General features: G+C 39.6%; 2 protein-coding genes across 7 annotated transcripts in view; one reads left to right on the forward strand and one right to left on the reverse strand.

Annotated features, from left to right (window-relative positions):
- Nucleotides 1-1,037, forward strand: part of FEZ2 (fasciculation and elongation protein zeta 2) — a 37,734-nt gene extending 36,697 nt beyond the window's left edge. For both annotated transcript variants that reach the window (XM_039887425.1, XM_039887424.1), the window contains one exon: nt 162-1,037. In XM_039887425.1, coding sequence (XP_039743359.1) covers nt 162-178 — 17 coding nt within the window. In that variant the 3' untranslated portion in view covers nt 179-1,037. The remainder of the gene's footprint in view (nt 1-161) is intronic.
- A 481-nt stretch (nt 1,038-1,518) lies between these two features.
- The window catches only part of CRIM1 (cysteine rich transmembrane BMP regulator 1), a 174,928-nt gene continuing 149,518 nt past the window's right edge, over nt 1,519-26,928 (reverse strand). For all 5 annotated transcript variants that reach the window (XM_039887419.1, XM_039887423.1, XM_039887422.1 and 2 more), the window contains 5 exons: nt 25,632-25,853; nt 11,926-12,120; nt 7,941-8,060; nt 5,332-5,522; nt 1,519-3,997 (listed from right to left, as the gene is read on the reverse strand). In XM_039887419.1, the coding sequence (XP_039743353.1) occupies nt 3,821-3,997; nt 5,332-5,522; nt 7,941-8,060; nt 11,926-12,120; nt 25,632-25,853 (905 nt within the window). In that variant the 3' untranslated portion in view covers nt 1,519-3,820. The remainder of the gene's footprint in view (nt 3,998-5,331; nt 5,523-7,940; nt 8,061-11,925; nt 12,121-25,631; nt 25,854-26,928) is intronic.

Genomic DNA, 26,928 nt, shown 5'->3' on the forward strand with positions numbered 1-26,928 from the left:
TTGTTGGGTGTAGCCTTTTAAAAACTTTAAAAATCGCTATTATAGATCCTTGCATTTTTAGTTATTAATGATTTTTATATACATGTAAGATGTATATAAAATGTATATACATCTTGTGTAAATGTGTACAAAATATATTTCTATTTTTTTCCTTCCTCCAGTTCTGTGTCCTACATAGGGCGGCATCACTTCAGGAGTTTTCTTTCGTGGACAAGCTAGATTTCCTATAGCATTATTCTGAAAGCTGGCTACCATTACCTTCCTGCTGTTGGAAACTCAGCACACTTGAACTTGGGTTTGTGATTCAGTATTAATAGATCATGCCTTCACTAATTCTTTATATTACGAACCAAGAGAAATATGGCACTATTTTGAATTCTACAGATGGTTTTTTGTTAAACACTAACAATTATGAACTCTTCAACTTTGTAAAGAGTAATATTAATTATGCATGTGCATTTATAGTTTTCATTAACTGACAGTATGCCTGTGTGAGTTTTTATGGCTTTTTAGAGCTAAACTGCATTGAAGAACTGGATTAAAGCATTGAGAGATTTACACTATAGCTATTCAGTGACGGTGAAAACCAGCACAGATTTTTATGAGAATTATAGTATAAATATCACCTTAACAGTATTGGAACTAAACCAATGTGGGCTGTTCTCATAAGTAGCTCAACCAGAATGTGTGTGATTTTGGCTTAATTCTTAGTATCAAAACTGTGGTGGTGACTGGTTTTAGGTTTCACCGTTGTTTAGATTAAGTTGCCATTTACTTTCAGAATCCTGTTAAAGTTTAGATGTTTGTGTTTTGTTTCACGTGTCTGAAGAAGTGCCCTTTCCTTATGGTGCTTGAGAAACTGTGCTGCAGCATCGCCCAGTTCCCACTACTGTGTTGTTTTATTCATGCCTGTGTGTTTTCCTAAAGTACTAATTTTAGAAACAGCTACTCATGGAATACATCACTACTTGTGAAACACTTTTGCCAGTTCTAATCAAGTCAGTGCTATTTAATAAATGTTGAAAACAGGTAACATATGTGAGATCTTTATTTTCAGAGTTTTTTGTTGTATTTTGTAATGATTTTTCTTCCCTTTCAGTGCTAGATTCCTTCCCTGTTCCACACATTGGCCATCACTAGAGGGTGTGAGCTGGTGAAACCCTGATTAGCCTCATGATGGTAATCATGATGGTAAGGAGGGAAGAGGGGGCCAGGCTGTGCTGAGCTACTGTGGAAGGACAGAGCCCTGTTCTTTCCTGGGTCTGTGAGACATTCACACCAGCTCTGCGGCTTCCTCCCTTAGGTAACCCGAGTGCAGTGAGTCTAGATAGCTACTCTTGACCCTGGAGGGTCATCAGACAACCTGAAAACAAAAGGACAATTCGTCTTTCTAATCCCGAATGTAGACTCTTTCTGAAAGTTACATGGTGTGATTTAAAGTGTTTATTTGCTGCCAAGAATCAAACTGCAGACGATCTCCTTATAGCTGTTTTCTGAAAACAAAACAAACTGTAGAACTACAGTGCACTCCAAGTGCCATAGATCTATTTTATTCTTCAGGAAATTATATTTGTTTTTCTTTTACAAGAGCACAACAGGAACCAAAGTAAAAGAGTAATAGATACAGCACTCAGGATAAATCATATCTTTAAAATAATAATAAAAAAATTTACACCTTGTCCTATATCCTGTTAGTATTTTCATAATATGGCCATGATTGAAAAAACAAAAAGCAAGCATTTACAATTTTTTTTGATAGACTTTTTATGCCAGGAATGGATTAATTATCAACAAAATTTTATAACAATCAGGCTGATGTAAATTTATTTTGGTAACATCATTAACAAATTTATTCTGGAAATAGATAAAAATATTGCCCCTTGATAATAAATCTTTTTCTTTGATGCAAACAGCTAGAACACCTTTTTTCTTTTTTTTGATATCTAAGACAAAGAAAATGGTTAATCTTCAGATTAATAAATTAGGTCATTATAATAATAAATTAATTTTTTTTAAAGTTCAGCAACCTCTGTCCAAGTATTTACAACAATACTTGAAAGTTCCTTTACAAAACAGAACACATTTTCTTTTCACATTAAGCATACTGGGTATCTGTGTCTTTCACAACAAGCATTTTTAAACGAGAAAAATCAATGCACAAATGGGTAATTAGTATAAAAGTGCTAAGAGCTGTTTGAAAAGTTAACACTATACAGTCAGTTATATTTGAGGCAAACTACAACAAACTTCCAGCTTATTACGGACAATATTCCAGTAGTTGTTTCAAACAGTTGTTTGAAAAAAAAAAATACAGGAGCTGATTAGTGATGCAGATAAACTGCCGTCAATGTCTCTGGCCAGTGAGGGAACTGAAAACCAAGTGAAAGCAAAGCCAAATGAGGAGGAAGATTCACTAAAGGAATACCTTCTCCACAGCAGGTGTGATGCTGACTGCTCAAGGCAGGTGCGTACACACGTATGTATACTCAAACGCACACATCTTTCTTCCCAATTAAACTAAGTAGAATGAGATTTTGTTATTCAAAAATTTGTGAGTGATCAAAAGTATTGATATGGAATGCCTGTTTGTCTTTGTTCTGGTTAAAAATCTCATAAAAATACATTCAACAGGAAAACACGAATTGTATGTGTATATAATATATATGTGTATATATATTATATACACATGCACACAAATACTTTTGTTTTTTGAAGCATTAAGATAGTTACATAAATATTCCTATAATTGCTAAAGTTTAAAGAGGCATATTTTTTTGAGCTTCAACAAAGGTGCTTGAATAAAATACAATTAAAATGAAGTAGTTTCTATTCTGTAGGATCAGTATATAATAAGGAAAAAAAAAATCCCCAGTCTTTTTTAAAAAAACGTTTCTTCTTAAGCTAGAGCTTCAACAAAAACTATGAACAACCAACAATATAACAGAACAAAGCAACAACAAACAATGAAGTATATAGCCCCTGGAAATACCTGGTGTCCTTCACCCTCTCCCTCCTTCCTGCCACGTTGTAGTCAGAAAAAGCTCCAGTGCTCACATCGAGAAATGACTTTAGGTCCTGTGCATGTGCTGACTCTGCTAGGAACTGGCTGATTGGCTTGGAAGAAAATGAAAGCAGCAAAAAGTATAACTGTATATATCCTTAATAACCCGCTTTAGAGAAATGTTGCTCTCACATTTCTCTTGCTTCCTCATCACCTACTGCAGCTGTGACTGTATAGAAAAGAAACTTGTGGCTTTAGACCTGGGATGGCTATCAAGAGGTTCTGATGCGCTTGTCTGGCAGTTCTAAGGTGGTTATGGCCACTGGATCGCAAGGCCTTTTTTTTGTTTCCTGCTCATTCACGCCTGAGCTTTGCCGCAACCAGTGCAGTCTTTAGAGCAACAGGAAAAAATATCCTCTGGGCCACTGAACTGCTTTTAATTTATGGGATTTCTTTCTCCCCGAGCCAAGCTGACCAATTTGTCTTCCCAACACCACCCTCCCACCCATTTCCCCAACCAAACTCACTGTCCCCACCCCGAAATATCTCTACAGCTATATTACAAGCAAATATATCTTAGCAACTTTAAAAACTTTGGTTCTAAGAAAACACTTGGTCAGTTATCTTGAGGAAAAGTGGGAATGCTTGTTCTGCACATGGCCGTAGCCAGAGCCCATCCCAGTCAGTTCTTAGCGCTGTACTGTACATCAAGTCACAATCCAATACAATCCACTAAGCAAGTGCACAAATTCTAGTTTTCTTTTAAGAGCAGACTTAATTGCTTTCTGTCTTCTAAAACCTAATCCAACTTGCCTTTCTTCACACCGTTTGGTAGAAATTGTCTGCCTGTAGATGATTCTGTTTTTGCATGCTGTAGAAGCCACTGAATCTTGCATCTGGTTCAGCAATTCTTAGCATTCTCTGGGCACTGTCCCCCTGGACTCTGGTTCCTTTCTTGCAGTCCACAGATACCAGCTGATTATTTAAGGAAGAAGGCTAGAGAGAAAAGGAAAATCAGAGTTAGCTGCTTCCTGTATCCCAAATTAACACAAATGTATCTAATTCAAGTGGGATAATAGCTTCAGGACACTGGTGGGCAGACTGTATGTGGAGTTTACATCCTGTTCTAGTACCTACTACAGTTTTATGAAGGATACTGACAAACTGTTTAAAGGTGAAATGTCAATAAATGTCAAATGGAGAAGATGGGGGAATTGAAAAAAGTATTAGTGGAGTGACATAACTACTTTCAAATCCTTGAAGAGCAGACTAGTCCTTAAGAGGGTTGAATGAGTAGAAGTTACCAAACAGGAAGATTTAAGATAGACAATTCTGAATCAGGCTGTATAACAGCATTGTGGGGTGGGCCTGCCCATCTGTATCTGATCCCTCCATGTACTTTATGAGTGGGTCTCTTTTCCTGGCTTCGCACAGTGAGGACTGTGTCTTGCTTAGTCCTCGTCTGTACCTTTGCCTCAGTCTTGCCCTGTATCCTGCTCATTCACCTAAGCTGTGCCCAATGCATACCTGTCAAAAGAAAATCAGGGGCAAGGTAACCATCTGATGGGATTTTATAGGGAAGTTTAATCTAGATGGTAAACTGGATTAAAATAATTATTTAGGCTATTTTCAATTCTTAAGGTTGTATGATTTTCTTGGGGGAAAAAAAACTAATTCAAAAGGTAGAATTAAAGTTGGAAGGAATCAGGATTTCTCAATGAAAATGAATTTTCTTGCCATTTAAAATAGGCAAATTTGACAACAAGTACATACCCTTTCTCCCCCAGGATGAAATGTGCCTGTCTAGTATTATACAGTCTCTTCATCTTTCGCTTCCTTTCCCCTCTGCTTGCCTCAGACACGTCTCCCTGTTCTTTGGACTTCTGTACATCCTCAGTCATCCAGCACTCTTCTTACCTCTCCTGAGTTTCATAACCCTTCCTTTATGATTTCTTTTCTCTAATTCTAAGTTGATAGATCATTGAGAAACACCAGATGCCCAACTTTTAATTTCTCATATAAATGACAATGACTTAGCAATCAATCCAGAGGTACCTGTTTATTTGAAAACTAAAATAAATCCAGGAAATTGGGTCTGTGAAAAGTCAGGATTCATTAACCAATGGATGATGGACAATGCATCTAATGATTGATCCAGCCCTGTGCTGTACTAGATATTTGATTGATTGTTACAGCTTGATATGTATTTGAGGCTACAACGAGCAAAGTAAAAACTTCATTAGCTAATATAAAGTATCATACAATTTAAGGAAATAAATTGCTTTCCTAGTTTGATCATTCAGAAGACTGAAACTCTTTCAGGGCCATACCTTAGTTGGTGTTCGATACCAGCAAAGCAGGGGTATCCACTGTTTCTTCTGATTGATGAATAGGAATGCTATTATAATAGAAAGGCCTATTATGATGGGAACCACGACTGAGGCTATGGAGTCCAGTGAAGAGTCTTCTCCTGGGGGCCGTCTGTTATTATCTCTGTAATCTACCTGGAGGTGACCCATATCTAGGAAAAAAAAAAATTACAAGCATTAATTACCTACACCAGAATTTTTAAGGATTATTTTAATTACATTGCAAATACAGGTCAGCAATTTGGCTTTATTGATTCACAGTACTAGGGCTAAAACATGATTGACATCTACCGTTGATCCAAAGAGGACTTATGAGAGGACCAAGTTCTTAAGAATGGATGTAAAAAAGGAAATATTAGAGTGAGGAGGTTAATAATTGGGCAGGATGATGGCTTTAGCTAGTCAAGAAAATAAAATTCTTATATAGGCTTTAAAAAGTGACTAAAACTAGACTACTGAAAATATTTTTATTAATATTAAACTATACTGGCTTCTAAGATTTTTAAAGCAGAAACATTAGCTTGGCCTCCTGCTTAAGAGCAAATAGGAGACTAGGACAAAGTATATTCTTTTTATTAGTGTAATAGCCACAACTAATTACTAGTGTAATAGTAAAAACTTAGCCAAAATCGAGAGCTTGGTCTTTTGACTGATACTCTGGTTTGCTGAGCTCTAAGCCAAAATGCCTCCCTTTTCATAAAATTGTTGAAAACTCACTAGACCAATGAGATCATTTTCTTATCTTATTTATTAATGTACTTACTGCAGAGGGGACATTTAATTTTGCACTTATGAATGAAAGTGTTTCTGCTCCTTTTAATCATCATTCTTGCAATGAATATTGCAGACAGATAACAAGGTTAAATATACACCAATGAGGAGCGTGCTCTGGAAGTTTCTTGTCTTTTGTTTCAAATAAACCACTGTAGTCAGGTTGTCTAAATACATCAAAGACCAGGTTAGTGAAAGATGTAGGACACATAGTATCAAAAGGAATTGCTTCTAAATTGTTCTGGAAACTCAGCTCATGAAGTTGCACAGACCGTACGGTTTAAAAATCAGATTTTTATGAATATGCTGCTTTGTATATGTAGGGGGAGGGGAAGAAGAGAACCATCCTTGTCATTTTAGCCAGTATAGAGAATACTTCATAGGAAAGGGGGGGGAAAAAGGAACATATTTATCAGCATCAAGAAAAATGCCAGCACTAAAAATATTATTGATGAATTCAGGTTTTAAATACACAAAGAATAAAGGAATGAATTTTTGGCTTACCACATTTCTAATGATATTAGAAATAATTTTAGAACTACATGTTATACAAGATTTTTTAAAAGTAAATTAAGGAAAATCTTGGTGAAAAGAATGAAGTTTCGATTAAGGTCTGTTTATAAAATTCAGTCTTTAAGTTCTGTTTTGATGGTAAAAGGCCATAAAATTTAGCTTTGAGCTAAAAAAAAAAGTGGAAATAAGGTATCAGTAAGATTCACAGTGTCTTTAAGATTAAAACCAATCTGTTGCTTAGGAGAAACATTTTCTTGCTATTGACACATGAGGAAATTTCTCCTTGGGGTCTTTATAACAGAGCTACGATGTAATGCATAGGTCTTCAACGTGTTACAACAAATAAGGCTGTTCTTATGACTAAAGCCCAGCATCCACAACAGTGTGTAGCACAGAGTTATCACTAATATTTATTAATTGAATGACTGTAAACATGCTAAGGCACCATTTGGTCAGAGTAATTACAGGAGATAAAACACCAGAAAACACTGGGTCCAAGAATTTGGTGCTCAAGTCATTTGATCTAAGCATAACACTTCAAATACCTAGGCTAATAGACCATTAATCTCTGAAGCAATGAATACTGCTTCTTCCAAAAGAAATATAAAAACTGTACAGCAATGATTTTGAAAATGTCCTTGGAGTAGACGGGAGGCTAAGAGCATGGCTAAGAGCAAGGATAGATTATTTTGACCAAGCGGTCTACGTTTATAGAGAAGGCAGGATTGACAGAAACTCTGCCTTGCTTTCCTACTTAACTATTGAGAGACAGAACAGCATTTCAATTATACACAACTGAAAAGACAGAGCAAGAAAAATAAAGCATGGAATAAACCTGGTGAGTGGAAAAAATGACACAATAAATCGAAATCTCATGTCATAAAAACTACCCAGAAGTTAGAAAGTAACCTAATGCATAAATGCTTAGTACAGAATCCACAGGGGCAGTGAATAATTTATTATGACTCTGCTTACAAAGTTTATTCATGTATATAAATATCAGTGATAGCTTAGAAATTCCGCCTAGGACCGGAACATATTTTGTTCTATCATCACTAAGGCTCTGAACACGTCGTGAGGCCACAAAGAGGCATTTACCCAGTTGCCTGCAGAGCTTATTCTAGTATTCAGTGTTAACTCTGTTATAAGCCTCCTCTACAGTATTATTTGAACTTACTTGGGCATGCCATTTAAAAAGTTACCCAAAGGAGATTTTCAAAATTAAAGGAAAAACAAAGAAGACCCTATGTAAGAATAGACAGATCTCAGCTGATTTTAGTACTTACCTCTGGGGAGATGGATGTCATTTTCACTAGGTGTGGGCCACACAGGAACCTCTAGGTCAATCTCTCCACGATGATTTGTCTTCTCAATGGGTATATTGGTTGGTTCCGGGACATACATTTCTGAAAGAAGGGGACATTTTTCATAAGAGATGAGGGAGGAGCTACTTATTGTTGACTTTTGTTTCTTCAATTCAAATAGATGGCACATTCAGTTCAATACAGCCTTTCCTGAGACAGAAAGATCCAGTTACTGCATTTATATCATTAATGCCAGAGAGTCACTAGCACTGCAGGAGTGGGAGACATGTTTTAAAACCATTTAAAGGGGGAAAAACGAGCTTTCTCCTCCACTGGAGTCAGATACTCTGCGTTTTCATGTCAAATGGGGCTGGCTCTGTAGTTTTGTGTAAGCACTGGACTAGCGATACGGAAAGATATTTTACTTTCCATCAACTAAATATTAAACTTTAACTGTTGCTCTTTAACCCATGAGTTGAATTAGTTACACGTCACAGGGAGTGAAAAACGTCTGTCACTCTTTATGCATTTCTTAGTTATTTCCTCTCCAGTCTTGTCCCCTAAATAGGAATGGACTGCAGGCAGACCTCATGAGGTGCTGCCTGCTTCAAATCTTAAATGTTTGCTCAGTTACCACTGAATCATGAAGACTAGAAATTGATCTTCAAGTATACTTTCAGTCATACAGACACTTTGATCAACACCATGAAACAAAACTGAGAATAATAATGTTCTTTATCCCAAATATCAGGTTTTTTTTTTTTTTTTAAGTCAAGTTCTAAAAGGGACTAATGAAAAGATCCAAAGCTTACCTTGGCTCCTACAAATATACTTGTATATCCTTACTGCATCTGGCTAACAGCAAGTAGCCCAACTTTTTAAAGAAATCATTCTTAAGAACCTCTATTTTCCAAAATGAGACAATAAAAGTCTTCATCAATCACTTCCTCTTGGTCAGATCCTGCCATATTATTAACTGATTTTTATAATAAGGTTATTCAACATTGGTAATACTAAATACTTACTAATAGCCTAATTTAGTCCAAATATAAAATACATAAAATATAAAAATAAAACATGATATATGGAAAGAATAATCCTCTCTGCTCCAAGTTATATCGTCTGTCCTAAGGTTACCAGCCTTTCAAGAAGTAAACCTTAAGATGGGTTTGAGAGAAGGGAAAAGTGACAGAGAGGAGAGTATGTACTAAGCTTCCCCTGTGAGTTAACTCAGTACCTGACTGGGGAACAAATTCAGAGAGGTTAAGTAAACTGCCCAAGGTTATGCATCCAGGAACTACAGAACTGGGATTCCAAGGTCCAGGTCTTCTCATTGTCCCCAAGAATAAAGTCATTTTGGCCTTAGTCCCCCAATCTTCTGCTTCCTTAACTTACAAGGCCTCAGACATGGCAGGAACTAGACAGTCTTACAGTTTTGAAAAGTTCAACGGGTCCCTGAAAACTCTAGAATTAAAGCAAGAATTTACTGAACATATCATTTACAACAGTGAAGCCCTTGAGTACAAAGCAGTGATTCTGACTTTTCTATCATTCCTGAATCACCCAAAGAGCTTATAAAAACGTGCTGATTCTCACAGGTCCTAATTCGGTAGGTCTGGGCTGGGTGGTTCTGGGGTGGCTTTATCAGGCGGGATGGAGTTTAGCTCGCCCACTGAGAAACGCTGAGATGTGGTATGAATTCCTTGGAGGAATTTGGGAAGAAAACTACCTTGACACTAATGTGACATCTTTAAGTGTGACATCTTTAAGCGCCACAGCACTCCTGAAGCCCTTCCCTGCCTGGTCCAGTGCACAGTGCTAAACCTTCCTGTCGCAACAGGGCAAACATGCCGCTGGCTTCAGAGGCCTTTTCAGTAGAAAAGGTGAACGCGAGATCCGTTCCACCAAACCTGTAAATGTCAACAGCTAAGGAGCAAAAACCTCCGCAGACACTCTCGGCTGGGCTCAGTTCTGTTTCTCCTCAGGTTTTCCCCTCCTACCTGCCTGTGGGTATATTTCAAGTGCAACCTCTGGAAACAGCAGCAACGCGACTGTGCGTCAGGTCTCTTAGCAACAGCAGGGGAAGTGGGGAGGATCTGCCTAGGATGGAAGGAGGATGTCTTCTCCAGTGAAGAGTTATCTGGCCCCTGTTCAATGACTATTTCCTGAGCCCTTCCTCCGTGGCAGACACTGGTCTGAGTTCTGGGGATACAGCTGTGATCGAGACCAACTGTGCCGTCACGGGCCTCTCCTGACAGCGACTCCTCGCCGTTCAGCAGCTCCTGGCCTGTCCTTTGTCCTGGTGTTCCCTTATCGTTCTACGTTAAAAAACAAAACAAAACAAAAAAACCCGCCAGTCCCCACTTCTCCCTAGCCCCCGTCTTGCTGTGTTTTCTCCGTAGCCCTTATCCTTGTGTTATTTACTGTTTACTCGTTGGATTCTCACCTCTCCCTACGAAAATGGAAGCTCCCTGTGTATGGTGACTTTGACTCACTGTGTCTCCCCAGTGCCTAAAACAGTGCTTGTGCATAGGAAGCACTAGATGAATCTCTGTTGAATAAATAAGGTCAAGTTTCACCATTTATTACTAGGAAAATTAATGTGAAACATAGGTGACATGTACTAGATAAAACAACTCCAATGACAAATACATGTTTTCCCTCATTCTTTTCATTGAAAACACTACTAAAGGATTCCATTTTTTATCATGTGCATGCTGAGTGATAAACCACCACAGAAGTGAACCTCTGACTCTCAATCTACACCTTAAACAATGTCAGTGAAGATTAAATTAGGAAGAGTATCCTTCATCTGGGGTCAGCCTCCTGACCTGGCAGAATATGCCAGCCTTTTTAGGGCATAAATGGACAGTTTTAGACGTGCTCAATTAGGGCTCGTCTGTATAACACTCAGACAAAAGGTGGACATGCAGAGCTCAGTGAAACTCTGGATTTGATGACTGTCCCATTTTACAATGCACAGTGTAGATGCACTTCTCAGCTGGCGTGACGCCTAGCTCACTGTATTGCATGAAGCAGGATTCTCTAATACACTGCAAGAAAACACAGGAATCAGGTGAAGATAGGCTCCTGACTCACTAAGGACTTCAACAGGCTCTTAAGAGTGAGCCCTCTCTTCGCTCTGTGTGGTCTACACGGCCTGTGAAGTCTGCGTGTTTAGGGCTTTAGATCTGGAACCCTGCCCAGGAGCTGGCCTGCCGAGGGCTCAGGGCCTGCATTGCTGGGACCAGGGGCAGAGGATATAGGAGCTGTCTTGGCAGGAGACACAGACATGGAAACCAGAAGGCCTGGGGAGGATCTGGGCAGCTTTAGGGGACTTAGGTTTGAAACTAGGAGGTGAATTACTGAGCTGACATGAAGGGTGGGAGGGATGGGGTTCCAACAGCCAGCTGGGGTGTGCTCAGCAGATACGCTGTATATGGAAGAGAGGAAATGTCCTGCAGAGGGCCTGACAGAAGGCTGCACGGGGCGGAATGAGTACTGCTGGAATGCAGGAACTGAAAAAAGGTGGAACCAGACTATTTCAATTTACATTTTGGTTCTGATGTATAGTCACCTTGTAACGGCTATCAAGTGTATTCCCTACTGTGTCCCATCTTGGACCTTTTTCACTAGGCTAGTCCAATGCTGCACTAAAACTGTGCTACTCGGATAGGGCAGGTGTTGTTAACAGGCCTGTCATACCCGTACGGCCACGATGCCACTTAAGTTTAGAGAATGTAAATCAGAAGAACCAGGGCGATGAACCAAAATCATGCCCTCATCTTGTGGGTCACAGTCTCTCCAGCTGTCCCCCCATGTCTTTGCTCAGGGAGACTTTGACTGAGCCTGACACACCGCCTGGGCCACAGGAACTAATGGACAGGTGAAGGAGGATCCGAGTCTGCTTGTTTCATCTTAAATTAGTATTACAGCTCGAGAAATGGCACGGCAGTGGCTTAGATACCTGGACACATCGGGCAGCAACTTCCTTCCACGTTGATGGGCTCGACACAGGGCAGAGGCGGGCAGCTGACGGTCGAGCAGAGGGTCTGGCCCTGCAGGCAGTAGCAGTGTGTGCAGCTATCGATGTCCCAGCGTTCCTCGTCGGCGTAGGCCTTCCCACTGAAGTGGCACACCGTCTTCTTTGCAATTGTGTCTTCTAGTGAAAAGAACAGCACATGGTGGAGTTGCTTAACGGGACAAAGCACAATATCTTATTATGCCTGCGGTAAAGGAGAATCGCTTCGTACAATCACAGTATGCTTCAGATTTCCAGAATTTGATGAAAACTGGCTTCCCTAGTTGCTTAGTGACATTTTCCTCTGCCCAGGAGAAGGTTCGGAACTCTAGTCTTGTGGCCTCAAGGGCCACTGAGGCTAACACAGGGCGGCAACTGTTACAACCAGATGGAAATGATACCCCTGGGTAAGGGTCATTAGATTGCCATCACAAAATGCAGAAATATAGCCACTGTACGGCTGTTGAACACACTACGTGGAAAAACGAAAACTGACATACGACTCGGCAGAGACGTGTTCGGGTTTGGTTCTATGTGAAAAGACATTAAAAAGAAAAAGTCCAGCTGAGTGTGTTTACGGAGACAATTCAAGAAATTCCTAGTTTTAGTTAATCTTTTTTTTTTTTTTTTTTTTGTAAATGATTCAGAGGAATAGTAAGGAATGATAATAGCATGTCATGGGGAACCAGTAGGCGCCTTGGGCTAGCCAAAGGGGAATTAGCATTGAGATAACCATTTCCTTCATTTTCCAGTGATGCTAGACAGATTTTCCTCTCATCAACAGACATTTCTACTTTAAAAACAACCTCATTTCATTTCAATCCATTTTTATCAGTGAACTATCGTTTCTGAGAACAACATATTTTTAAGAGCTATTTTTTTTGTGTATGAATTTATAGCTTAAAAACATTCTGCTCTTTTTTTCTGCATTTCCCTGTGCCATCCTCATTCCTTCCCTCCCCCAGCCTTTTACTTGAATGTTCCTTTTTCTCTGACTCTCCTGGTTTACCTGAACTCACTAACTTACTAGTGTGATCACATTTCCTCTTGAGCTCAAGGCGATAGCTCCAAATGAGGCCCAAGTGACCAGCGAAACAGAGATGGAGCAAACTGATGGAGACACATGGGGGACACAGCACTTCCTTGTCATTGGACAGGACAATTACTGGACGATTCTTCCTAACCCGGGGAAATTTTATGCTCCGATTCTAAAGGCAGCTCCACTCACTACTGGTCAACAGAAAATGGAAAACTATGAAGGAATCTGGAAGCAAAGTCCCTTAGGAAAGGAGTGGGGTCCAGGGCCTTGGGTTCTTCCTGGAAGCTCTTGCAGGGATGGACACAAAGGACAGAACCCAGAATGCCCGAGGGCTCAACAAGAAAGTGTAAGCTACAGTGTCAGGAGTCATTTCCTCCCAGCTACCCGAACTCTACAGCCTAGTGCTTCGAGGTGGCTGAAGCTGCTTTCTGTGAAGACCTAGCACAAAGCTTCCCCTTGAACTTTTCCAGAGGAGGGTCACAGATAGAAATGCTCACAAATCATAAAGAAATGCTCTTTAGTATCCACATTCTTTTCTTACCAACTACTCAAGCACATCTACCTTATTAATTGGCACTAACAATGTCCTATTACTGTAATATTTTGTATTTCCCTAGATTTAAGTCTTGGTCCATCCCAGAGTGTTATAAGCAAGCACAGGAAGGAATCTGTCAAGTGTGAAAATGTATACTTTGTTTCTCAACATTTTCCCATCATTTCTCTTACTGCTGCTGCTTAAGGTTCAACAAGGGATACTGAGTAATCATGAAAAGCTCTAGTTGTGAACGGAAACCCTTTTCAATGTCTATTTAAAAGTGTACTTCACCGTATTTGTGATTGTTCCACAGAAAGTTTTCTGATGCACTGTTAAGCTGAAAAACTCATTTGGTGGCTTTAACACCAAACCCATAATAGAAGTTTTTGCTAATATGGAATCCTCAGCTTTGTTTTTAAGAGGAGAACCCTAGAATAGGACAATGTAGAGGACTAAATGAGGTAAGAAAGATGGGGATACTGTCTAAGAGGATGTGATATGGGACTAGATTAAGGCAGCAGTGATGGAAAAGGCAAGGCAAGACTAGAGATATTTCTGAGAAATGGCTGTGAGGGTACGGACAGTAAGGAAGAGGGAGGCATGAAGGATGACCCTGTTTCTTGCAGCTCTTGGTTTCATTGATCTTTTAAATTATTTTTCAGATTCTATTTTATTTCTACTCTGATAATTATTATTTCCTTCCTTCTACTCACTTGGGGCTTTATTTGCTGTTCTTTTTCTAGCTCCTTTAGATGTAAGGTTAGATTGTTTGAGATTTTTCTTGTTTCTTGATGTAGTCCCGTACTACAATGAATTTCCCTCTTAGGACTGCTTTTGCTGTGCCCCATAGATTTTGGGTTATTGTGTTTTCATCTTTGTCTCAAGGTATCTTTTGATTCCTTGATCTCATTGCCAACCTATTCACTGGTATGTTATTTAGCCTCCATGTGTTTCTGTGTTTTCCAATTTTTTTTCCTTATAACTGATTTCTAGTTTTGTACCCCTGTGGTCAGAGATGATCCCTGATATGATTTCAATCTTCTTAAATTTATTGAGACTTATTTTGTGGCCAAACATGTGGTCTGTCTTGGAAAATGTTTCATATGCCCTTGAAAATAATGTATATTCTGTTGCTTTGGTGTAAAGCTCTAAAAATATCAATCAAAACCATTTGGTTTAGTGTGTCATTTAAGGCAGCTGTTTCCTTGTTGATTTTCTGTCTGGAAGATCTATCTATTGATGTCAATGGGGATGTTAAAGTCCCCTATTATGACTGTACTACTATTGATTTCTCCTTTTATATCCATCAATATTTGCTTTATATATTCAGGTGCTCCTATGTTGAGTGGGTAAATGTTTACAAGGATTATATCCTCTTGTTGGACTGATCCCTTTATCATTATGAAATGTCCTTCTTTGTCTCTTATTATAGACTTGTTTTAAAGTCTATTTTGTCTGATAGAAGTACTGCTACCCCAGCTTTTTTTTTTTTTCATTTCCATTTCCATGAAATACCTTTTTACTTTTGGTCTCTTTACTTTTGGTCTGTGTCTTTGATCTAAAGTGAGTCTGTTACAGACAGCATATGTATGGTCTTGTTTTCTTATCCATTCAGCTCCCCTATGTCTTTTGTTTGAGGCATTTAATCCATTTACAATTTAAAGTGATTATTGATAGGTACATAGTTATTGCCATTTTATTATTCATATTTTTTCCTCTCCTTTTTCTTCTTAAAAAATCCCTTTAACATTTCTTGTAATGCTGGTTTGGTGGTGACAGACTCCTTTAGCCTTTTCTTATCTCAGAACATTTATGCTTTCGATTAAATTTCATCTGACCGGCAAAGATCTTAACACAGTCCTGAAAGCATGCAGTAAATTTTGGCTAACTGATGGAACTTGGTGTCCCCCATTTCTTACATGTGCATTTCTTTTTCTAGATAGACCACTTTCTTCCATAGCATATTGGGGTTAATCTGAGAAAGCTCTGTCAGGAAGTTTTAGAAAATACTTGTTTATAGGGCGACACAGTGGTTATTCTATGCAATTTCAGGTTCTAAATAATAAATTAATAATACCACTGTAGTTTTTTTGGGGAAACGGCATATTCTAATTGAAAGCACATATAAAAGCATTTTAAGCAGTCAGGCTAAAGAGAGATATAGAAATAGAGACATAGGAATATCTAACTAAAAGTAATCTAAGTGGTTTATATTTGGCTATCGAGTGGGCTGTGCCATTTAATTTTGACTTATATTTACCATACAACTTGTTTGCTTACACTGACAATGACCTCATTTTGATTCTTAAATACCTAATAATTATCACAACTTCCACTTATTGAGTGCCTGCTATGTACTGGGCACTGTGATAAGCATTTTACATGTGTCAATTCTATTTGATCTCCACAGCCCAATAAGACAGGTATTTTTCCGATTTCACAGAAAACTGAGGGACAGGAAGATGACACCATTTGCCCAAGATGTAAGGCTAGGAAGTGGTAGGGCCACAACAGGAACTAAGGTGAGTCTGGCTCCACAGCCCCACATACCTTCTGCCTGCCACGTACCCAGTGGGACAACCTCAGGAAGGGCCGCATTCTTGGGCAGAGATCCAGGCCACACAAACAAAAGTGGTTACTGTTCACTGACTCTGGAAAGTGGCCACTTAGATTTCCTACCCCTTACGTTTGCTGAGTCTTTGTCCTCAAAAGTAAATTACCCTTCAGCTGACTGCATCACATATCTGGCAGGATCCTATCAATGGATGAAGATAAGGAAGTGGTTACTGAAGACTCATGGTCCTTCTTAGGCAAATCTCTATTTAACACCACCTCCCCCTTCCCGCAGGAAGAGGATCAGAGGAGAATGTTTTGAGGAACACATGAGGGATGACACTGGTATAATAAGGCTTATTTTTAAAACAAACACATCAGGAATTATATACCCAAACAAATGTGATCCTCTTCTAAGCAGTCACTGCAGAGGGCTATGACCATATTCCAATGATACTGCCCTTGCTTCACAAAGCTTGGGACTTTTTCTTTTGCTATATCATCTAGGCCCAGGTTTTGAAACATGTACGGACGACGGTTACTATTTTACAGCCACTCCTTGGTTTAGGTCAGCTTTGGTATTTGTTTTTCCCAGTTCTGGCCTGTATCTTATCTATCAGATTCAGCTTAATGTGACTTTTGGCCTCGTTCAGAAACAAAGTTCCTGCTAAGGAATGGAGATTTGCTTCTGCAGACACACGCTGCAGTGTGTTTCAGGAGCCTGGAACGCTTGTGCCATGAGGGCGTCTTCAGTGGGATGTTTAACTCATGGATGTTCAGACACGTCTTATCTTTTTTTTGGATTCAAATATAAGCAACTTTATCTTGCACCACATATAGCTACAATAAAAACATGCACTGTCTTTCATTGTTTGTTTGTTTTTATTTTTCATTTACCTTGATTCTGGGTGATAGAAATGGGGAAGAAAAAGTGGCAAGGGCTTGAAATCTTAACTCCTTTCAAGCTGAATTTAAAATTCTGTCTTACTTTTTCTCAAGGAAAAAAAAAAACCTTAACAGGCTATTACAACTGGACTGCTTCTATTCTTGAGCTGTTTTACTAATTATGCTATAAAGCTAATTAATAGCTGGGGAAGACCTAGAATCTAGAATTGTGTTGTTTCCTTCCTCTCTAAAGATCCAATTCAGTGTTTCAGGGATCACTGATGCGGTAGGTAACTCAGGTCTTGCTCTAAATCTGACCATGATGAGCGAGATACATTAGCCCCTGAAAAGAAAGCGTCTCCAGATTTCCCTCTGCCTCTTTCCTCCATGGAAGGATATAAAAACTAAAATCCACTCAAACCTATGTCATAGTTGGGCTTTTCAGTTGCTGCCAGGACACAACTTTGTTGTATAGATACTTCAGGCTCTAAATCTGGTTGCAGTGGTCATGAAGTCAGAGTCTTGGCACAGAAGTAACTTCCTGGGAGGAGGTTAGGCAGCTTTAGAAATTGCATCAGTTCTTTTAAATCTCCAGTGTAATATTTAGAGTCCTGAAAAGTAATTACTCTGGGATCTCAGTGGCCGAGAAACTAATTGTAGCTCTTACTCTCAGTATAAGTCCCACTGCAAAGTAACCCAGCCTGGGGTACCGGGGGTATAGCGAGGTGCTTGTTCATTCTACCCATCGCTGTGAAGAGCACCATTCTAAATACTGGATGCACTGGTACCCAAGGCAGACATGGTCTCTGCTCTTGAGAAGATCCTCCTAGATTTACAGAGTCTCATCAGTCTTATGTGATTCCAGGTCTAAATAGATGTGCCAAATGTTTTGAAAAGATGTAGAAACTGCTGCCCTGCTAATAACATTATATTTCAGTTTGATTTCTTAAGTTTGAAGTTGGAGGGATTTAAAGAAAACGTCAGTGAAGTCATTTTGACAGGTGTGAAAAGGTACCAGGCACACTGTGGGCAACATGAGATTTAGAAAAGAGAGTGGAAAAGACAGCCAAGTCTCCCCATGACACTGCTGACTTGGGTGAATATAGGGAAAGTATTTTAAAATTTTTAGCTTATAAATGTAACAATGCATTACAGTATGCTTTCTCTACCTCACACAAAGAAATAAAATGCTACTATGATCTTAAATTTTACTTTCTCTTAATTGACAAGACACCAAAATTCCTGGCCTGTGATATCATCTTCATTTCTGCATTTCAAGTGGGCACATGCTCAGCACAAACTCCACATTTGGAGAATAAATAGAATGTGTGTGCCTTCTGTTTGAGAAACCAGTTTTAATGTTTTTACATAAACAGGAGACAAACAGAAATCACAACAAATAAGAAATCTGAGCAAATAATTTGCAGGTCACTCAGAGGTGCAGAGAGACTCGTAGGCATGGAAGATGATGACTGATTTTGAATATGCTGGCTCACTGGACCATCATACACTATAAAAGAATGTGAAATTGTAACTGAATTGGAGTCTTGCTAAAAATGATGCAGGCAGTCTAGACAATTTTAATGAGGCAGAGAGATCTAATACACAGTAATTCTATCAGCAAATAATTAAAGATTTTTGGCTAAAAATGCAAAAAATGTTTATTGATTTAATACAAAACCTGAGCACTTTATTTTATATAACCTTTAGCTCCTAATAAATAAAACATCTGCTCTTAACTCATTTTTATAAAAAGAAAAAAGAAACCGAGACCAGTACTGCCATGAAGGCCAGCTCCTACCCCAAATAATGTCTAACCTGCTGTGACAGTGGATCTGACCACAGTTTTAAGACCTGTCTTGGAAGTCCATTTTTGCTTTATTTTATTCCATCTGTCTTATAGTGGGGTCTAAGTCTCCTTACAAAGGCCAAAAGAGCCTTTCAGGTTTCTTCAACATACTGGAAGGAATAGGTGATGACACAGGGTTCTCAGTTAATAGAAGATTTACAAATTTTCCTGAGTTCCATGAATGGAAATCTCACCAAACTGGTAAACACAGTGACTTCTGGCTGATTTCTACTTCATGAAAAGAGGATAATTTCTCAGTAACAGAACTTAAGCCTTGTATTAAGCATCTATTACGAGGTAATTAACCACTTCACGGATGGAAGTTGAAGGAAACATTCGTTTTCAACTTTAAATGAGGTCTCATTTCTTACAAGGTCTACAATCCAAGGCACAACTATAGGTACATGGAGATTATACACAGAAATCATTTTGAATATATGTAATGTAGTCTAAAAGGCAGGCGGGGACAATGTAAGATTGAGCTGGCTTGAATAAGAAAAAAAATACGTAACATTTTCTTTAGGACTTAAAGAAAGCTATGAAAAGGCAAAGTATAGAATCCTGTTAAGGAATCTTTGAGGTGGAAGCCACTGGACTGCCCAGAGTGGTCAGTTTCAGCACCTACAGGAGATGTTTCATCCTGTCACAGCCCAGGTGCTGTCAGGAGTACTCTGCCAGCCTCTTCCAGAGGGTCTGCAGACCAACTTCAGATCTGATTACATTTCCTCATCAGAAATGCAATCCTCCTCCAAGGGGTCTTCCCCCAAACCATTAGAGGGGTTCAGAATCGGGGATGGTTTCTTGGACTAAAATAAGAAGTAAAAGCCATAAGCTAGTGGATCTCTCTGGAAACGCCAGTGCCAGCCTCCCTTCTGTAAAATACGAACATGGGGCTGGAGCCCAGATAAAGATGATGACACTCGGGGCTTCCCCCAAGTTAACTAGAACAACTTGAACTTCTGCTTACATAGCTGGGGGCCTGAAAAGAATACTGAAGTGAGAAAAGCAAGCTGTTTATGGAATAAGAAGATGAGATGCTTCCTAGGGTGTACGGGAGACCTAAACGAACTGAAAGCAAACACTGTTTATTTTTGCGGTGACTTTAGACCTGTTCCAAAGTTAGTACACTGCATGACACCCAGAATGTGTTTAGTCTTATACCTGCTCAACAATGCACAGAAAAGCATCCCGTTTCCTTCTCGTTTGTTTACATCACCTCAGCACTAACTGCGACCACTGGGGCTACAGTATGGGGCCAACGGGAACCAAGGGCTCTGAAGAACATGCCAGGTCTCTACTCAATGTACCAGGTCTCTTCTCAATGAGTCTACCTGATTATAACTGCCACATACTGTTTCCAGGAGTCATAGTGAATGGATTGTGTACGATAAGTTCACAAACTCCTCAAATGAGTCTAGCCTCTCAAACAAAAAACAAAAGCTTCATTCTCTCTCCCGTGGCGACATCCAGAGGCATGAAAGGACAGTGAATCTCTGAGGTTTATAGGTTAGGCACTGCCACAACACAGCCACACTACCAACTGTTACGAAGCACGCCCTGGATCACAATGAAATGACTGAAGCAGTCAGGGAACATTTAAGTTGAGCGTGTATAGGACGACAAGGTACACTACCAAAGCAGTATCTGAAATATTCTCGTCCTTCAAAAGCTCGTCATTGGGACACTATTTCAAGTGAGACACCAAAATCTATTTGATACATGTTACTCATATCAGATACACTCCATGTTAGAAGAGCTACAACTGTACTGAACCCATATATTCATGTAGTGTTTGCCATTCATAAAGTACTTTCACCTACGTGTATTATTAACTTTCATAGCACTTAAGTGAAGTATAGGGCAGTATTATCATTTGCATCTTATATATGTGGAAACTGAGCTAGGGTTATGCTATTTATATCACCGAGACATATAGCTAGAATATGTCAAAAGTGGGATCATAACCCTTTGGCTCCCAAGTAAGTTCTCCTTCCAATACACAGAAGTTTTTAATTTTAAGAAAACACACTTGAGAAACAGCTGTGAAAAATCTTCCAATGAAGATGCCAGTATCATAACATTATGGCTGAAAAATGTACATGTAATTCCATGGGTTGTATATCTTAAAGATGCTAAATTAAATATTTACTATGTTTGATTTCTTGGCTGAGTTAAATACACAATGATCAACAGATGTTCCACAGAGACACTATTTATATTTATCTCAAGGAAAAGATACCTAAACAAATAAACATAAATCTAAGCAAAAACGAATGCCGTATAATAGACTGGCTTGATATAAAGTATAGACATTGCCCCTATTAAGGAGTAATATTTATTAATCATTTGCTAGTTGAAGATCACTATGGAGAGGAAATATAATTATACCATAACAACTGAGGGCAGAGCCAGCTCCACGTGAAAGCTCCACTGCAAATGTCAATATAATGTATGTAAAAAATAAAATATAGCTAACTTCTAATTAGGCAGATATGCAATCTGTAAGAAAATTATTTTTTCATATATAATCTATAACAGAATCCGTTTTCACAGATCCTTAAAGAGATAAAGACATTTAAAAGATACCAGATGACTTGAAGACATGTAATCAGAGTATCTTAACTTCGTTCACATCAAGTTATGAAATATAAACATATATGTATATCACCCAAGAAACTATCCTCTAAAAATAACTAACCTTTGACAAAAACTTAAGTGAGAAAGATGCACTGACTCAGGGATTTTCTAGCCAACAAATATGACTCTAAATATCTGACCTCAAATATTTTCTAAAATAACACATGGTTACAAATAAATACTTGCCAAATTTTAAGTTTCAAAACAATATTCTATGCACTGAGTCATACTTCCGACTTGGCTAACCCAAGAGTTGCTTATTCAAGAACAGTCCTGTTCAATTAGACTGCCTCGATCAGCGGACACATCTGAGCAAATTAATTTCCAATGTCAATGCAGCAGCAATATGGGCTTGAAACCCCCATAAATTAAATTAAGAAAGATCTTTATGTTAAAAGTGGGGCTCTTTCTTTATAATATTTGACCAGAAATGAGGGAACCCCTGGACAGGGTGAGGTTCCACTGGAATGCTGACAGTCCCTCCCTTTACACAGAAGCTGCTCGAGCCTGGCCCTCAGCAGAAGCATCACCAACACAAACATCAGAGCAAGGGGCAGAGCAAGCATCCCACAGGCACAGTAAGAGTAAGAGTTGCTGTCTTAATTATTTTCTATCCTTCAAGAATGATGGCCTAAAGATCTCACTGAAGTACCGAAAGGTTCTGGAGAGGCATGTGGTCAGTGATAAGGCCACGGGTGCTCTCTTGCATGTGAAGAGTGTCACAGCGAAGGCATCTGCTATTCAAAAGGAACCATGTATTGAATCTGCCATCATGCATTAGAATTCCCACCAGACCTTTTGTCTCCACCTGATTTATAGCCAAGACTCCTTTGGATTATTGTTTCCCATTCTTTCATCCATCATTACAGTCAAAAAGCCTATGAAAATAAAATCTAAGTTCATGTGTATTTGTGGAGAAAGCCAGGATATAAAAAATTAGGGAATCAGATGTTCCATTAAAGTGATTGGGTAATTACTAGTTACTGTCTAGTACAAGGATGAATTCCCTAATGATAGATATTATAAGTAATTAGACAAAGCTGTTCACTCTTCAAAATTAATCATCAATCCTATTAATTATGTCTGTATTACACATTCTATTAAATTAGCACACATAATATGAGGCCTTCACACATCAAAGAGAAGCATTATCATTGCACATTAGTAACTTGATAATTAAGCTGAAAGAAATGCAAATACTCATAATTACACTACTCTTAGAAGGATCACCACTTTTCAACTCTCTTATGGTAAGAGAAAAGGACACTTCATGAGGTGAAAGCAAGCATGGTTTTGTTTAGGGGTTTTATCACCAAGAAGAGAAGTCAGATTAAAGGCAGGGTTGAGGTGTTTAGAGATATATATTTGACTAGGGAGACTATTCACCCAGGGAGGAGACCTGCAGCCATGGTGAGGTCAGCACTGCAGACCGCAGTGAAGCACACTCGATTCAGGGAACAGATCATCTGGGTTAACAGGAGTTGGGTTCAAAACTGAGAAAGCCTAAGACAAGAGACAATGCAAGCACTGGTCCTTGGTGCCCCCTGGAGAATCAATCAGGTGCTTTAAGACATGCAAAATGATGGGCTTTGCATCTTTTTCCTTTGCTAGGTGATCTCTGGAGGGTGATGCAGGCTTTGCCACTGAGGCACAGTGGTAACTACCTGCAGGTGTGCTAGTGGTACCCAGGCTTGCTGCCTTACGGAAGGGCCACGTAGATGGGAAGCTGATGAACAAGTCTGGTGAGGCAGAGGAAGCAAACTGGAGAGTCAGAAAATCCCCATATCACAGTCAAGAACTGAACTTGACTTCATGTGCTTGGACACAAGAGGGGAGAGAGGCTGAAGGCTAATCTAGCAAGGCTATTTGCAAAATAAGTGTGATGCATACAGAAGGGGCTTCATGACTATTTCAATTATGAAACAACATGTATGAAGCATTAAGATGAATGAGTGAATAGGAGTACACAGTATTGCTCATCAAATGTAAAGTCTCCCCAATATGTTCTCCTGAAGGTAAGTCATAGGTTTGTGTGATACACAGTTATATCTGTGTCAATACCATTATGAGCTTATACGAACCACAATTTAGTGAAAGTGTAATTTAATATCAAAAATCATAAATTTGGACCAAATTAGTATTTCCCTTCCCACGCTAAAGAAGAACGTATAGTCTAAATGATGCAGGAATTGGAATAGGAAATATGAGGGCGAAAAATAAAAATAAAAAGACAGAATACTCTGATTTGCAGATTTCTTTGCATACTTTGAATTTGTTAAATTGCTTCTGTGAGAAAGAGAAATGATTTACTGTTATCATTTGGAAACAAATTTACTAGTTGAGCAATTTACTAATTATAAATTTATCAATGAAGTAGCAAAACTCAACAGGTACTTTTATCGAAACAAATTAATGTGAGAATTTTCAACACATGAGAGATTCAGCGTGAGATTTTTCCCCCGAAGGTAACTGGGATGCTTAGGCCTCTCGGGCTCTGGTTTCTCCAAGCACCCTGGCTGGTTCATGAACTGTTTGTTTCTTTCAGTCCTGAAGTTCTGATATTTAAATATGGTGATACTGCCAGTACATCCTCCTCCCTCAACCCCCTGGCCTGAAATAGGGGCCAAGCTATATCTTTGATTTAGATCTTACCAAAGCCAGTGCGTGCTTTTGGTGGGACTTTTGGTTAGCTCTTTGAAAAGATAAGTAGCACCAAGCTAGATGTATGCCTGGATACATTTTTGGCTCCATTTAGGAGAAACAAAACTAATGGGTATTATAGGAGAACCCAACAACCCAGTCACTAAAAGGTATGGCAACCATATGTCCCAATTTGCTTGGGACACCCTTGGTCTAGAGCTGTTGTCTCATCATACATTATTAATAGCCGCCATTTTACTCTCAAAAGCATCACAGTTTGAAGATTAAATTACATAGATGGTCAACCTGTTAAAAGAGAATCTGGCTTTCAAACATAAATATTCCATGGCCATTACAATGAGAAACATGAGCTCTGTAAAATTCCTGAGAGCAGAAATTGTGTTTTTAAAATATCTTTCCATCTCTAGTATACCAACACACAGAATAAGAATCAGAGGAAGTGCCCTACTCCCACCCGTCTAGTGGCCAGAGGTCAGAGTCAAGGAGAGGGAGCTGTCCAGATAAGCTTGAGTCATGGCCAATATGCACCTGAGCACCATTCATCGGCTGTTCTATGGGAATGGCTACAAAGCTCTGTGGCCTGATCTCTCCTTTTTCTCAGTTATCACCCACATACATGCAATGCCTTTTATGTAGAAAGCATGCAAAAGTCTCCAACCATAGATGCGCAATACCTGTATTTAATACAGCTTGCCTAATTTTCTACTCGCTACTCTGATTAGAGGTTCACTTCTGGGCTGAGAGATGCCATGTCTTTGACTTTATGAGCTTTACTCGGTACAAAAGCAATAAAGGAGTGCTGGAGCCTTGGGAGCAGGGACTGTGCCTTATTAGAGTGGCCAGCTGTCTGAGCCTCGCCTTCTGGACTCCAGGACAGCATCTGGCTCGTGTCCATAGAACTAGTTCTATTATTGATGTTAGGGCCTAATATACATATGTCCCCTGCTCACAAGATGTATCCTATTCAGTCACAAGAAGAAAAGGACGCTGTCAGTTAGTTACTCAGGCCTCATTTTGTGTCTTTAGGCCCTGAAGATGGACAACTGCATGGGTGAAATGGCATCAACTAGGTGTCAGCAGATTAAGTTAGCATTTTGAATTTAGTTGCTCTCAAGGCAGCAGCAAGCTTTCTGTGCCTAGTGTACCCTGCTACAGGGCATGGTGTTTCTACGTGGGACAAATGACCATCTGTAAATAACGGGGGAGAAAGGCAGGTCTGATATCAGAAATCCTGCAATGGCAAAGCAGCAAAACAGAACATGACGGTGCTGTAACATCACGACATTCAGGGAGCATTGTGTCCTTAATGTTTTATCATGGGAACACATCTTCCGCATCTTCCCCCTGCCTGGTGTTATGACTGCGCATCTGTGTGACATGTCAACTGGAAAAACAGATTTCAAAAACAAAACAGTAACTGATCTAGGCACATGGCTGTCAGTACAGATTTAGTCGCCCCCAGTAGAGATGAAAGAGTTTTTTCTCGGTCTTACCGATGCAGTAGGGACAGCACTGGCCTTTTCTCAAAACGGGTCTTTCACAGGACACTGAAGGGCAAGACTCAGAGTAACAGCTGATTACACTCTCCATGCACACGCAGCTGGTACAAACGTCGGGCTTCCAGGACTCAGCTGCCAGGAATATATCCCCTTCGTCGTTTTTGCAGTAGCTAGGCACGCTGTCGTTACGAGATGAGGGCGTCTGGAGAGGTTCATCTGAAAAAACGAACAAAAGGTCAGCGGGGAAAAGAAGAGATTGCAGGCCACCAACTGGGCAACGTGGTGAGTTTCACTCTGTGTCACAGAAAGCACTCTCAGTCACTATGGCTTTGTGCGCCATATTCCTTAAAAAAAAAAAATCTCAGTAATGAAACAGCCTGTCTGATGCAGGCCGGGTCCTACATTTTAAAGCAAAACAACAAAGACCAGCAAAAGAAGTCGCAGAGGTTCTATTCTGTGAGTTGCTTGTATAACACCCACTCTCCTCTTCTTTCTGAACAAAATCCTGATCTTTGTGAGGGTGTCTGAGGACCTGGTTCACAATGGGTACAAGTCAAACAGGACAATCCTGCCCCCTGCTTTTCCAGTCTTCCTTGCAACCAAGGGTGGCCATGTTGTGGCTAATGGGATGACTGGGTAATGAGGGATTTCTGGGAAAGCTTTCACTTCCTTCAAAGAAGGGCAGATGGGATGCTCCTGCCATGCTCCCAGTCTTCTCGCCATGAGTATGAGTACTGCCTGTAGCTGTCATATCCTTATCACACCTGTAAGTGCAAGGCCTTGACATCGCTCAGACACTGACATAATGCTAAGAAACAGCTGCCTCCAAACTTCTCATACATAATGCGTGTAAAAGAAACTTTTACTTGTTTAAAAACTGCAGCTGGGTTGTCTTACTTGCAGCTACACGCAGTCTCAACCAATCAATGTCCAAACAGATTTTCACTGCACCCACCAAAATACACCTACATGTAGTATTTCAACGTTCAGGCATGCGCATTAATAGCTGAAAGATGATGGGAAATCTCTATCACTCATAAGGATTTGCCCACCGAGAAATCTTTTGCAAGTCACCTGTGTCTTCACTATTTGAAAACTCTGACTAGAGAGTTCCCAGATCTAGTTACCCCTTAAAACAGAAAATGTCACCAGAAAACCCAGATATCCCTTTGAGTTTTTGAAAACTGTAACCTGAAGCAGAAAAAAGACTGGGATTTAACAACAACAAAAAAAGTTACTGAGGTTCCCAGTTTAGACATCTCACAATCTGCCGATGAAAAAGCACTTCTAT

Source organism: Pteropus medius, unplaced genomic scaffold (genome assembly GCF_902729225.1).
Source record: "Pteropus medius unplaced genomic scaffold, Ma_sr-lr_union100, whole genome shotgun sequence".
Taxonomy (NCBI): Eukaryota; Metazoa; Chordata; class Mammalia; order Chiroptera; family Pteropodidae; genus Pteropus; species Pteropus medius.